The sequence below is a fragment of the Zonotrichia leucophrys genome, chromosome Z (genome assembly GCF_028769735.1).
Source record: "Zonotrichia leucophrys gambelii isolate GWCS_2022_RI chromosome Z, RI_Zleu_2.0, whole genome shotgun sequence".
Lineage (NCBI taxonomy): Eukaryota > Metazoa > Chordata > Aves > Passeriformes > Passerellidae > Zonotrichia > Zonotrichia leucophrys.
In genome coordinates this window covers 49,847,085-49,861,352 of record NC_088200.1, presented here as the reverse complement: position 1 = coordinate 49,861,352, position 14,268 = coordinate 49,847,085, and the positions used below count along the sequence as shown (strand labels likewise).

Below are 14,268 nucleotides of genomic sequence, written 5' to 3'. Positions count from 1 at the left end.
CCTAGTAATGTTAGTCAAGAGCTACTGGGATTATTATTTACCCTAAAACACATTCGTGCTGAGAAGACATGGAAAGGAAAAAGGAAAGGTGGGATTAGTGACTACTGCTACACACATTTTCCCAATGATTAGCCATGCACAGTGAAGGCTGTTTTACCAGGTGCCATTGGTACAATCCCCTCTTAGGAGCAGTACAGGGGATCTTCATATTCTGTACAGGGAAATGCCACAATGACAGAGAAAACTGGCTGGCAGAACAGTGCTAAACTGTTATAATGTGCTAAATGTTATAATGCTGTGTCAAATACAATATAAACATTACAGATGATAGATGTTACCAAGAACATTTATGTCACCTGCTCTCAGAGAGCACTTTTACCTGCAGACCATAAGGTATTTACAGACGCCAATACCATTTTGCAGATGGAGAAAATGAAACTCAGTGAACAGATATGCTTGGGAGCACTCAAGCTCCTCCTACAGGCTTAGTTCTAAGTCTCCTAGTCCAGTAGCTTTTTTTTTTCCCTAAGACATCTTAATTCTAAAATATACACACACAGGATGGTCACAAGTCTCTACCACAAAAGCCCAAGTAGAAAGTGAGTTAGGTAAGTGGAGAAAAACTGGTCACATACATAATCTGTTTTTCAGAAGTAGGACTTCTTTCCACTCCTCACCCATTTTAATACAATTTTTGACCAGGTATATTTGTTAACTTCATTATTTTCCTAAATATACCCAATTATGTCAGTCTGCTAAAAATTAGTAATGAAATAGACAGGTTCTAAATATTAAAGAAAACTATCAGAAAAACAATTATGTAAGCCTTTAGTTAGATATTTACTATACTTCTTTTACAGTGGTAATTTCTTTTTATAGAATTGGTAATTGTGCAATGTTACTTTAGGATATCCAGTGGATATCCAGTGCAGCTGACAACTGTCTTTGTTTGGGGTCAGACAGCACAATTTCAGCACATAACAGGACCAGAAATATAATTCTTATCCTGGTATCAATCAGTTTCTTCATTTGATCCTGAAAAAAACCCCAGTTAATCTAAGCACATGACAGAATAGCAAAGACAAATAATTAGGTTTAGACTGCTCTTGTCAATTGATACCTGTATTTGCCCTTTTTTAATCAATTATCTCTACCGCTCCTAGCAAGAAACTTCACAGTTCCTTTCCTCTTTCTACTACCTATCCCTTCCACCCCAGTCTTTAACTTTTAATGGTCTTGTAATACTCAGATAATCTACTTATGTAATATTTATGCCAACCATAATTGCCAAGGTAGGTTTCAAGAGTTCAGGAAATTTCATGCAACAAAAGACAGATAAGCAGAGAAATCAGAATATTTATCTAGTTATTTGTCACACTGGAAGAACAAACATCCACAAAAGATTCATAAAACACAGGAGTGACATCTCTAGTCACTCCTTTGGAGAACTTTATGACATGTAAACAAAAAAATAAAAATAAACAACAAAAAAAAATAGGCAAACCCTGAGTACAAAATAAATGGATTTGATATTCCTGGAAATGTAGAAGGCAAGAAATAAATATTTGTAAAAAATTTAAATAATCTCCTCTGAATCAGTTGTTCGAACCAAAAGGAAGACTATGAGAAAAATGGGTAAATTTTCCCAAGTAAACAACCATCCAGACTACTGGAGAAATTAAGTACTAGTTGTGGTAATGTTTGGGTTTGCCCCAAGAGGAGACTGGAGACTGTCTGTTGTTCAGTAATCTCTCTGATGAAAATTTGATTCATGCAACTGTAACTCATCAGTAGTCCTGATATCTTCACAACTCAACAAAATCAGTTCAAACCAGCTCTTGGCAGATCTCCCTCTTCCATGTAAGCCTACCCACTATACTATAATAATGTATTAACACGATCTTCAAACTAATAATAAATGTTCAGTGGCTAATCTGTTCTTTGAGCAGAAACCTGCAGACCTTGAGATGCCTGACATCAAGCACTTGAAAAATATTCTAAGGCTCACCCAAGTCAAACTGCTTCGCCTAATGTCTGAGGCTTTATAAAAGGAAAAGCCCACCTCAGAAACTCTATCCCTTTCCTCTATTTGAAAAATTACATTCTCTATTTCTGCAAAGGCTGTCTCCATTTAAGGATGTGAGGGGGCACCCTCCAACTACAATGCCAATCCCTGTGAAAGCACTGCTGTTGGCAGCTGTTCCTTACTCTAAATTCCATTGTCAAAGCAGCAGGACTTTCTGGCACCTAAATCACAAGAAACTTTTTACATATCTGCAAGGTTCCAGTGACTGTCATCAGATTCCACCAGAGCAGGTATTCTTGTTTACATTTTACTGTTGAAAAAAACACCAGTCAATAATACTCATGCTCCTCATTGTCTTCCTTTTAGCTAGGATAACTAATTCAGAGGATAGAATTTATATTTTTTACAAATATTGGTTTGTTGTCTTCCACATTTCAGGAATATCAAGTCCATTTATTTTGTACTGAGGGTTTGCCTACTTTTTTTGTTTTGATTTGGTTTTTTGGGTTTTTGTTTGTTTGTGCTTGTGGGGTTATTTTGTGGTTTATTTTGTTTGTTTGTTTTAATTTCCATTCTATTAATATAATTTGTCAATTTTTAGAATTCATTGCATACCATATGAATAATTCAACAAACGTCAAAATACTTCATTAATTTATCAAATATTTATATTCCCATATTAATGTTACTGGGAACAAAATTAAACAAAGTCACAGTAGAGATTCTCCACAGCTGAGGAGAGCCTCTTAGGGTTTGGTCTGTGACCTACCAGGGTTATGGACTATCTTATTCTATCCAATCTTGCATTTGAAGAAAACCAAATACTTTTCTTCCTGCATTTCCAGCTTCCAAGAGCACAGAACAATGCAAACTCACACCACTGAAAAACCAAACATCTATTTCCATGACACATTTTATAATTTGTAGTAAATAACTTTACCTTCCAAACTAACCTCAGTAGTATTTTTCAAACACATTCCCTTCTATTCTCTTCCCTGCTGTACTTACTTTCAATTAGATTAGCTCCCTAATATGCCTTATGACCCAGCTGTATGCACACCTGTGTCATCACACCAGAGATGTAAGGAACTGGCATGCAAGTTTAGAGAGGTCAAAAGCGTCCCTTTCATCAAGTGTATTTTGATAGGTGTTCTGGTCATACATACGTCCTTTATACCGTCCTTTATACTTTACCTCCTTTCCGCTTTCCATTTGCACAAGTCAGCTCTGACATTGCTTTTTTTGTTTGGCCACAAAAGCTTGGACAGGGAAATACTGAAATTCTGCATGTTCAGTTCCTCTACTAAAAACAGAAATGTGTCTTGCTGTGATAACATGTCTGTACACACATATCTGATCTTGCCTAAGCTCATCCCACAAAGCTTTGTTTCAGCTGGTGTTGTTTGTGTATTATAATACATCATTCTTTAAAACAAATAAAATGGAGCTCTTGATTTTGTGCATAGGCTAAATTTCAAAACATTGTACTAGTATTAAATTACAGGAAACATTGGAAGTGGTTACACAATGTGTGTACTTTGTTATTTACTTTTCTTCAGGGTTGGAACCACAGTATAGTCCCCTTTGGCAAAGGACTTGACATCTGAAATAAAATGCATGAGATACATCATTTGGAACAATTTGAAGAATCCTCATATGGCAATATGAGATTTACCACTATCTTTATGGGCTCATCGCATATAGAATTTGATTTTAAAAAGATACCAAGAAAGATTGTAATGATTATGCTATGAAAACTTATTTTCTGACAGGCATTAGTTTTTGGACTAATGTAGGCCTGATAATAAATCAGTTTGTGCTATTTTATACCATCAAACTTCTGGATTCATGTCAAGCCTGCTTTTTCTGCTCCATTACTGATCCATAAAATTCTATTCATTAGTGTACAACTGCCATGAAACGTCACTAAAGTAAAAATAATGCTTTATAGTAAAAGACTTACAAAGAGTCAAAACTGTTCATGATTTAGATGCTTAAAAGAAACATTCAAATGCTCAAACCACAGAGAGGAGTCCTATACCAGCTGAGTCTTGCCAACATTAGTTAGTTGGGCATAGACGTGATCATGGGCAATTGCTCTACCTTCACATGCAGTCAAAATTCAGAATTTTCAGATATAAGGGTACTATATCAAGTTAGATTTCTTAAACTCATACCAAAAATAACTCCTCAGGGAGTGAGGAAAGGAAGGGAAATAAATAATGAACACGACTGAGGCATTTCTGGACTTGATGGTGGTTACAGATTAGTAGCAGAATTCCCTAGCCACAACAAATACAATCAAAAGGCCTCTCATTTTCCTCATCAACACAGATGCTAGTGAAAAGACTTAATTTATATGAATATAACTGAAGTAAAAGATGACCATTTATCTTTTGACTGGGAAAGGAAAGCAAGTATTAAATTAGATCACATTTGTTCCTTTTCTTCCAACTTTGTTCCTGCTTTTTAGACATCAGAAAGAAATAACAGCCATTAAAATCCACCCTTCCACATTCCAATAAAACAATTACAGTTTTAGAAGTTAAGAGTGGATTGTAGTTTCCCTTCTATAAAAGGGAAATATTCAGTACAATACCATGTCCTTTTCACTAACACTAGATATAATTGCCAATTCTTCAGTTTGCAGTTCATTTGCTATCATCAATGTTCTTAACATTATAGATGAAGAAGATTTTGAAAGTTGATTATGAGAGACTAAACAGGAAAAGACTGTATTTCTAAGCTGATTACATTATTGATAAAGGACTAATTGTGAAGTAATTCTATTAAATGTTACATATATTGAACTTTATCTGTGTAAGCCAGGAAGGAAAAAGAGCACAAAGTAACCTGTCACTCATACCTTTTCCTTCCCCAAATGACAATTCCCCATTCCCTGCACACACTTACTGAAGTACACACAAGTTATTCACCCCCACCCAGAAACACCAAACACAATCACTAAGACAGGCCTGTGACCCTCAAGTCCATTAGGGTTTCACAAGCAGAGAATTGTCTATTCTTCTACAGGATAGCAAAAGGATTCAAATCAAGGATGAAATTAAAACTGTGGAACAGTGTATTCATCATCTTCACAGTTGCTCAGCAATTATATGATTCTCCACTCTTGCACCTATTTAAATTTATTGCATACAAATCTTTCAGCAAACAGTTACATACCTGCCACTCTGGTCTGTAGTCCATGTAACAGATCTTCCCTCTGGCTTGGTTTTGTACCATATTCTTATTGCATGAGGAAAGTCCGCTGGAGACTGTATTCCTGATTTCCTTATCTCCAAGCTCCAGGTGCCAGTACTAAACAGAAGCTCCCCACAGCCAGCTGCCTGGCTACAGTGAGTAAAATAGTATAGCTGTTCCTTCCAGCGATCTGCAGGTAAAGTCACAAGTTCATGTACAATCTGATTCCTGATATTTTCCAGCTCCTTTGAAACAACAGTTAGCTTGGCAGACCTTGTAAATTTTTCAATGCCTGACACAGCAGCAACATCTAACTCTTCAACCTTTAGCACGGATAAATCACAGCAGTCCAATACCAGCAGAAAATCCTTGTTTCCATGATCCTCTATGTCACAGCAGTCCTTTGAACTAGAAATCCCAGAAGCCTGTTCATTGTTGCTATGGTTACTATTTCCATCAGAAGTAGCTTCCTCTTCTTTACCACTGACAGCAAAATCATTACATTCCGTTTTAGATGAACAGGTACTAACATTTATCATAGGAATGTGGCAGGGTTCAGATGCCCTCATTTTACAGGTTTCATCAAACTGTGACTGGCAGCATTCTTTGCCAGCACTGATGGTTTTCCTGTACTGGCTCCCAGTCTCAAAGAACAAAACTATGCTGCCTTCAATAACTTTACTTTTAAAATCCACATCCAAGTCCAATACATAGTGCTTTAGAAGCATGTAACTAGTGTTTGCCATTAAAGGCAAATCATCCTTCATGGGGTCTAGCTGTGGCTCCATGTTCACCTATTGGGCAACAGTTTTACAAAGCCTTGAACAATTCTGACATATGATGACTCCAGAAGGAGAATATTCAGTCTCCGGGCGCTAAAGATAATTTTGAATAAGATTACAGTATTGAAATTGTAGTTTATCCACCTCTTGTACTCTAAAAAGAAAAAAAAAAAAAGAAAATCATCTCACAACCATTTCTGAAATGCACTGATTCTAAATCTATTTAAAGTCCAGTTCCCTTCATTACAATAGTACAGCTAAAGGGTGATTGTATCTCCACACAACGGCATCAGGCCAGAATGGCATCTGCTTGCTTCAGGATTTGCTGTCAAGGACCAGTGGCTGTATTTTTCAGATAAGAATTCAACTTCAGATAAGAACTCAAATACTTTCATTTCAGTTGTTCTTTCAGAGATGAACTGAAATGAAAGTATTTCTAGACAGCTTTTATAAACTGATAGAAACAACCAAAAATATCAAAAGATAGTGATATATTTTAAAAAACAAGAATAAGTCTAAATCACCTCATAGGTCTTAAATGTTTAGAGTAATAAATTCCTATATACAATGCTTGTCCACAGATTGATATACTTTCCACATTACAACCACTCCCTTAGCAGCTCTTACAAGAAAATGAGCCAAAGTACAAGTAGTGCATTCCAAGTATTCCTTTGAGATTGCTCATCAAGATTTTTAAAATCTTAAATACCTGAGGCATATAATTACATTTTTGTAGCTGGAAACTCACAACAACAACTCAGAATAGTGCCTTACAGAAAACAAAAAGTCTTTTTACTGGAAAATAAGTAAATACCTATAAAGGCACAAAAATACTAAAATGCACCAACATTTGTAGCAACAATAGGCAGAAATTCATCACAAAGAACTGACATGCATTCTCTGGTTTTTTTTCTGCACTTTTAGCCCACTTAAGTCCTTTCTGTTTGCTTTCTAGATAAGGAATAGGTATCAGAGGATGAAATACAGGGTTCTCTCCCTGGCATTTCAGTGACACTCACCATGATAGGCAGCCAGGCCTGCTTCTAAGTGCCATAAGAGAACAGATACTCCACTGTGACATGCACAATCCATTTCACAGTTTTACACCTCATCACAGACTTCAACTATCCAAAGCAAATTTTTATATAGTTCTCCAAGTCAGCACAGAGGGAAAATCACTCCCCAAAGACTTGTTGTATCTTTTCTGTAGGAGTCCAAGGCCTACTATCAAGCTGCTATCATTATGTGAAAGGCTCAGGGCAAGAAACTCGGGGCAAGATGTCCACATAGTTCCCTAGTTTCACACAAGGCACAAAAACATAGCATGTATCTCCCTACCTCAGTGGCTTTCTAGCTGTCAGAAACAGTTCTTTGAGGGCGGTCTTTGATGGCAAGCTGAGAAAAACCTTCCTTTGAACATATAACAATCTTTCAGTACTTCTGCAAACATACTTGGGCAACAAGCTCACATCAGAAGGTTCTTTCACTGAAATAGCTCGGTAAATTCAGGCACCATTAACAATGCATCTATGATGTCTGTGTAGTGCTGTGGACTGAACCTGATGTTACCTGGATTTTTTTCTGACTACTAAAATCTCATGAAGGCCAGCAGGTCAAGTAATTATTGGTGATAAGAGTAAAGAAATAAAGTGACTTGGTGAGGAAAACCTCAACACTGAGCTAACATTCAAACTCACATTTTTAATTTGTAAATATTTGTAATATAGCACTGACACCTTTTATGAAATGTGAGTACTATCCTATGCACAGAACTGTAGGGAGACGAGGCCAGCCTTGGGAAAAGACAATTAAGGAAGATGCTGTAGCCCAGGTCCTGACTGGGTGTCTACAGCAGATGTAGGCAGCCTCCCCCTAGAGGGGCATAGGGAAAAGACAAGCAAAAAAATCTGAGCTGTCTCGCAAATACAACTATCCTCCATGCACTGCAAGGCATTACACTGAGCTAATTTTCTTAAACTGCAAAAATTGATTGGTTTTTGTATTCTGTATAGCTGCTTTTTTTTTGTTATTGGAATGAAACACTAAATGAAAAGGGAATGAGAAAATAAAGAATAAGAACAGAAATATACAATTTTAATTCTAAGAATACCAAAATATGCTCCCAGGAAACAGCATTCTCTGTCATTGTTATGAACACAACTGCTAATTTTATGACATTCAAATACATGGATAAATGCTTGTGTCCCAGACAAGATGGATATCTACTTCTCCTTCAGGCTCTGGTTGGCTTATCAAATATTGGACCTCAATCACCTTGGGAAATTACCAGTTTTATTCAAGAAAATACAGGAATGAACTGTTTATTTGGACACTGAAGTAGACAGTGGAAAAAAAGAGCTTTTTATTACCAAGGAAAAAGAAAGAGCTTTTTATTACCAAGGAAAAAGCAAAAGATCACGGTACCAAATGACCATGCACACAACCCCTGTAGCAATGAAACAAATAAAACAGGAATCATATTAAAGCAAACCTGAAATAAAAAGTGAAAAAAAGTGCAAGTGAAAAAAAAATGCAAGCAAAAAAAAAAAAAAAGGTAAAGGAAGGATGCACTTCAGCAAAAGAGGAGGATAAAAATTACAACAGAATGTAATATCAAAGTTAAAAAGTAATGAACTTTTTCACAAATTTTTTTAAAGGACCATTCTCAGAATGTAACTGAACAGGACAAAATTATTTATATGTATACATTTTGCTACATTTGTTTCAAGTCTAGGTATCTGTACATTTGCTTTCAATCAATAAAGCTAGTTCAACCATGTTGTAAAACAACATACTGGTCCTTTGTTTGAAATTTAGCATCCACACATAGACTGTCCCTCATTGGTGCAGCAGGACGAAACCACTGAGATGACATACAGAGAAATTACATGCGCACTCACAGAAGAAAGAAGTTGTAATGACAGATACTAGGGACTGATGAGGAGAAAAAAGGTAGCTGTGCAACTATCAAATATGTAAACCCCATTCTCTTCTTTGTATAGACTGTGATGTCTTTTCATAAACACATGATAATTTGGGTGGTTTAACTGAACAAGTTGTAAATAATGATTTTATTTACCATTTGATTCCAACGGCATTTGACTAAATATAACTTTCATGGTGTCTTTTCTTCAATCAAGTCTTCCCAAAATTTGTAAATAAATCACAGTATTATTATCCCTCCAACATAGTTACTACTGCTGGTCTAAAATACAGCCTGTTGAAGTACTAGGCAGGATCAACAGTGGCTGCAATGCTACACAAATTTGCAACTCAAGCCCAGGTAAAAAAAAAAAGCATTCTTTCTGACAAAGGAAGAATAATTTCCTACATTTTATGTGACAAATTAAGTATAGACTGAGATGAACTGTAAAAAAATTAACTCCCAAGCTGTGAACAATCACATAACTAATTCAGTCTAGCATTTGCCATTCATTCTGTATTTCTTTTCACTTTTCCTTAATAGGTAAAGAGAACAAATTCTAATCATGGTGTTGATATAATACAGGAAACATGTTACCTCACCTTCTGAAGCAAACCCCTTGCTGTACACCTTGAAAGTTCTCTGCACATATTTCAGCTTTGTGTATGTAAACAATAAATCTTTTACTACTGCTTCATAAGTATGCTGTTCTGGGAAATATTCTTTGAATTTAGTATGATAAGTTGTTCACTATCTTACATATATATCAAGGTACTGGCATCACAGAAAAGATACATTTTTTGACTTTTTTTTTTAATATGTCTCTTATTCAACATTGTCTCATTGTCTTCTGTAATATTTTTTACTATATTACGCCCATAATATGAGTATCTGGTTTTAATTTCTGTGCAATTAACGCATTTCACCTTTAGAAAAGGAGGTTCACTAGCTGAACTCCAGGCACGGAAAAAAAATAGAAATTGTAATGCTGCTACAAAGTCCTGGTGATCATTTCATAAACAGTGTTTAATGTCATACTTCTTTCACACTAAGAGATACAAAAAAATTACTAGTATATTTTAAAGAGAGACCTTAAATTCAATGGATCTTTCTTATTAAATGTACTTTGTAAATACATTTTGTAAGTAATACAAGTAATAAAATTACAGGGAAAGCTGATTATTTGGTTTTATGTTTTAATATTTTAGTAGACAGATGTTCACAAAACAATAAACAATAACAGCAGATGGTGGCCAACATTAATAGAGTCAATCATGATCAGCAGCACATAATAGAATTGCATAAAAGACATGAAGAATGGGAAACAGGAGAGATATGATCCTTTGGGAAATTATATGTGCATAACATTGTTTTCCACTCAATACAAAAAGCATCAGCCTGAATTAGAAACACAGGTCTCTGAAAGCAAATATGAGCAAAAAAAGGTTCCAGGCAACATAAAACACAGTTGCAAAGTAGACAAGATTAAGCTTCCTAAAAATATGTATGGGGAGGGGAGGGGGGAAGTTTCTTTTTGATAGGCAATACACTGTAACTCAAATTCTCAGGTTTTAAAGTTTAAAGCAACAAGGAAATAAAGAGATAGGGAAGAACTTCAAAATATAATTCTCTCCAGTGAAAACTGAGGAAAAAAAAAAACCCAGGGACAGCTGAACTCCACAGAATACCCATTTCAAATAGTGAACCAGAAAGGGGAAGAGGAGCACTGTTACACAAAGGAGTCTAGTTAAACTTGTAAACAGCACATTAAAAGCTAGAGTGATCAATTATGATAACCGACATTGATATTTCAGTAATCCAAGAAGCTGTTATTTTAAATGCTAATAGCTAACTACTCCAGTCTGACTCCACTCTTACAGTAATAATCCAAATAAGAAAATTAGCAAAGCCTCTGAACTCGTTGAAATGTCCATCAGAGGCACTACTAGCTGGAAGCAAGTGAAAAGCTTACAAACTTAAAAAAAAAAACCCAAACAAACCCACCTTGAAAAACAGAAGATGCGTGGTCATTAGAGATGACTTCATAATATAATGTCAGGAGCTAGAAACACACTATCAAGGATGTACGGAATTATCTACTCCCTTTCCAAGCACACACCTAATTTCCCTGCACTCCTGCTACACCAGGCAGTGAAGGATTGTCTCACATGGGACACTGTCATGGCTTACAGCACTGTGAAAGGCAAACACAGCTGCCTAAGATAGTTCTGCATCTTGTCATGAAGGCATACACCCAACATGAAGCATATACAAAATACGTCTTGTTTCAGACCACCACTGCAGTTGTTGTTTTTCATGCATTTCCAAAATCTTAGAAAGCAAAAATGAATGAAAAGAGGGATGTACAACAGAAAATCAAGTCTCCAAGCAATCCAAACAGTTACAGCTCTGTAGCTGATATCTAGCAGGCCCTGGAAAACTCCCAGCATGGAGTTGTTGCAAATATTTGCATACATAAACCTGTTAATGCCTTGCAAACCATACCACTGTTTTTTATTGTGCAAAATCAAAGTCACACAAAGTAACACACAAATGCTGACACAAGTAGCAGGCATCAACCCCTAAGATGGTGCCCATTTCTATCTCAGCTTTTCCGTTTTTCACACCCCACACAAACTCATTCCCTGAAATAACAGTCCATTTTTAAGTAACTCCACAGAAATTTACAAATTTAGTTTCCTAGCAAACTAAGGATGGTCAGAAGAACCCTACTGATGCTAAGCCTGCTTGAAGATCCTGCCAGAATAATCTGCTTTGATCAGCAGAAATAGCTATTTCCATGCACAGCCACTTGAGCACACAGCCTGGCAGGCGCACCTGAGCTGGTAATGAAAGCTAATATCCTGATCCACAAACAAGGATCTCCGAAGCACAGAGCACTTGATTGTGTTATGTACTCATGCTATTCTTCAAAAGGTGTAGAAGAATTTCAGTGACACAGACTTTTCCTGTGGCCCCTGGTCAATGGCCAATATTCAGACACATTTAAATGCCACCTTTTTATACAAGTAAATTAAGCCATGTTTGGACTCTCTTCACCTTCAGCCTAGCATAATTTTCTTCATCTGTACAAAAAAGCTAATTCAATTGCTTTCAACAAGCAGGTGTTAGAATTAAGGCTATAATGCTCTGTACTTAACATTTAAAGAAATTTTAAAATGAAAAAAAAAAGGCACCTTTTGGATAAACATTCTCTTTGATAATTAGAAGATGTTTATAACTAATGCCATTTAAACCACTTTCAAGACAGCTCCTTCCAAATCCAGGTTTATACATTTTCTACTCAATATAAGACACTAAGATCTTACTAAGAACTCAGTTTTGACCACCAGTATCAACAATAATTTTACTCTTTAGATACCAAGGAATATGTACACATTATTTTTAGTAATTACGAACTTTTTTTTCCCTACACACACATCAGACAAATACCTAAGAGACCTTAAGCCTTTTTAAGACAAGAATGGGTTCTATAGATGAAAGTAAGGCTTAAATAAACTAACAGAAACATTTGCTCATGTTAAACTACTATAAAGCAATCCACATAAGAGAGCTTACAGACCTCACTCTGCATCACAAGAAGAACAGCGCATTTTGTCATGAGGCTTTAATGTGAAAATTAATTCAATCACTGATATTCCTTGATAAAACAATTGGTACCATTCCAGAAGTCTCGCTTTTAAGTCTGAAAACCATAGGAATAATGAGTACAATGGAAGACCTTCTTTACCAACTACAGCAGCAAGTTAGCAGAGAGGAAAATTTATTTCAATGAGCTGAAAAGACAAGCCAAGAAAGAAAACTCCATCTTCCAGCTTAAATAATAAGATAAATACAAAAAAAAAAAAAAAAGAAGTCCCCTTCTGCTCCCAAAATACTAGTTCCCAAAGAAAAACACCCAAGACTGAAAAAGAAGCATAACTTACAACTGGTAGAGGATCCTGATATTACCCTTAACCCATCCTTACTCCACTAACAATTATTTGTATTACAGTAATGACCAAATACTTAAAGAGAGACCAAATATGTGTTTTACAATTTTCAGGCCCCAAATCTACCATTACCTTATTTATCAAAAAATCCACCAAAATAAAAAAGCAAAACAATCCCATGACCAACATTTGTGTAAGGACAGAATTTTCCAGTTTTTATTTTACGAAACTATTTCAAGGTGGACATGGGCCTGGGTAATTTGCTATACCTAACTCTGCTTGAACAGGGACTAGATAATCTTCAGTGGTCCCTCCAAAGCGAGTGATTCTATAGAGATGCTGAACAGCATTAAAGAGGAACTACTTTGGATTTTATTTCCATTCAAAATACACAAGAAAAGGTTCTGTGTGACTACTTTCAGGACTTGGAGCATGCATGTCTGACGATATTCATACATAGCAATTGCCCAAATAAAATCCATGCTGAAACAGAATGTTTTCAACTTAATGCAACTGTAGTTAATGAATAATACCTACAATGTCAAAGAACTAAATCCTTAAGGCTGGAATCAGAAAAAGTCTTTTCAATGTTGACACTGGCAAGCCATCTCAGCCATTTAACTAGATCTCTGAAATCTAACCATTATCCTGAGTAAAGGATACAACAAAGCTGAGATCCTCAGATGAATTACACGCCACCATTTATTAAGACAGGAGTTTCACCTACGTGTTTCCACTGTAAAGAGGACAATGAGTGGAACAGATTTGAGAGGGTCGAACACATCCACGTTTAAAGTTCTTTCAGGACACCAGCAGCCCACAAGGATGCCATCGATCCAAGCTGCGTGAAAAAGGACAGCAGCGATCGCCGGCCGCAGGCTCCTTACTGCCTTGCATTCTGCCTCCTCCACGGCTCCCTATGCTTTGGGCGCAGCCATTTAGTTGGTGAGGAAAGGCAGGAACGGAAAATGTTGTCACTTCCAGCAGCGCCTCCCTCGCACGAGGCGTGGCGGAGCACTGCGGGACAGGGACGCCGGCCCGTCCAGCCGAGCGCGGCGGGACCCGGCGGGAAGCACGGGGACGGGGGCGACGGACAGGGAAGGAACACTTACAGCGGCGGCCACTGCCCCGCCTGCGTGCCGGCTCCGGGGCGTGTGCGGGGACACACGTGGACACGCCGTCCCCTGCCCGGCCCGGCCCCGCCGGGCGCCCGACCTGCTGCTGCCGTCGCTGCCGCCACCCACCCGCGCCAGGCGCCGCGCCGGCTTCACCTCCCCGCCCCTACGGCGCGGCCGCGGCGCCCGCGGATGAGCTCATCCGTCCGGGCCCGCCCCGCCACCGGCACCGGCACCGGCACCGCCCGGGCCCACCCCGCCACCGGCT

The 14,268-nt window shown here is 37.5% G+C and overlaps 1 protein-coding gene across 3 annotated transcripts in view; it reads right to left on the bottom strand.

The window, feature by feature from the left end:
* Window positions 1–13,913, bottom strand: part of AOPEP (aminopeptidase O (putative)) — a 182,686-nt gene extending 168,773 nt beyond the window's left edge. For all 3 annotated transcript variants that reach the window (XM_064735730.1, XM_064735731.1, XM_064735732.1), the window contains exons 1-2: window positions 13,613–13,913; window positions 5,210–6,163 (exon numbers count right to left, since the gene is read on the bottom strand). In XM_064735730.1, coding sequence (XP_064591800.1) covers window positions 5,210–6,015 — 806 coding nt within the window. In that variant the 5' untranslated portion in view covers window positions 6,016–6,163; window positions 13,613–13,913. The remainder of the gene's footprint in view (window positions 1–5,209; window positions 6,164–13,612) is intronic.
* Between the last annotated feature and the right edge of the window lie 355 nt (window positions 13,914–14,268).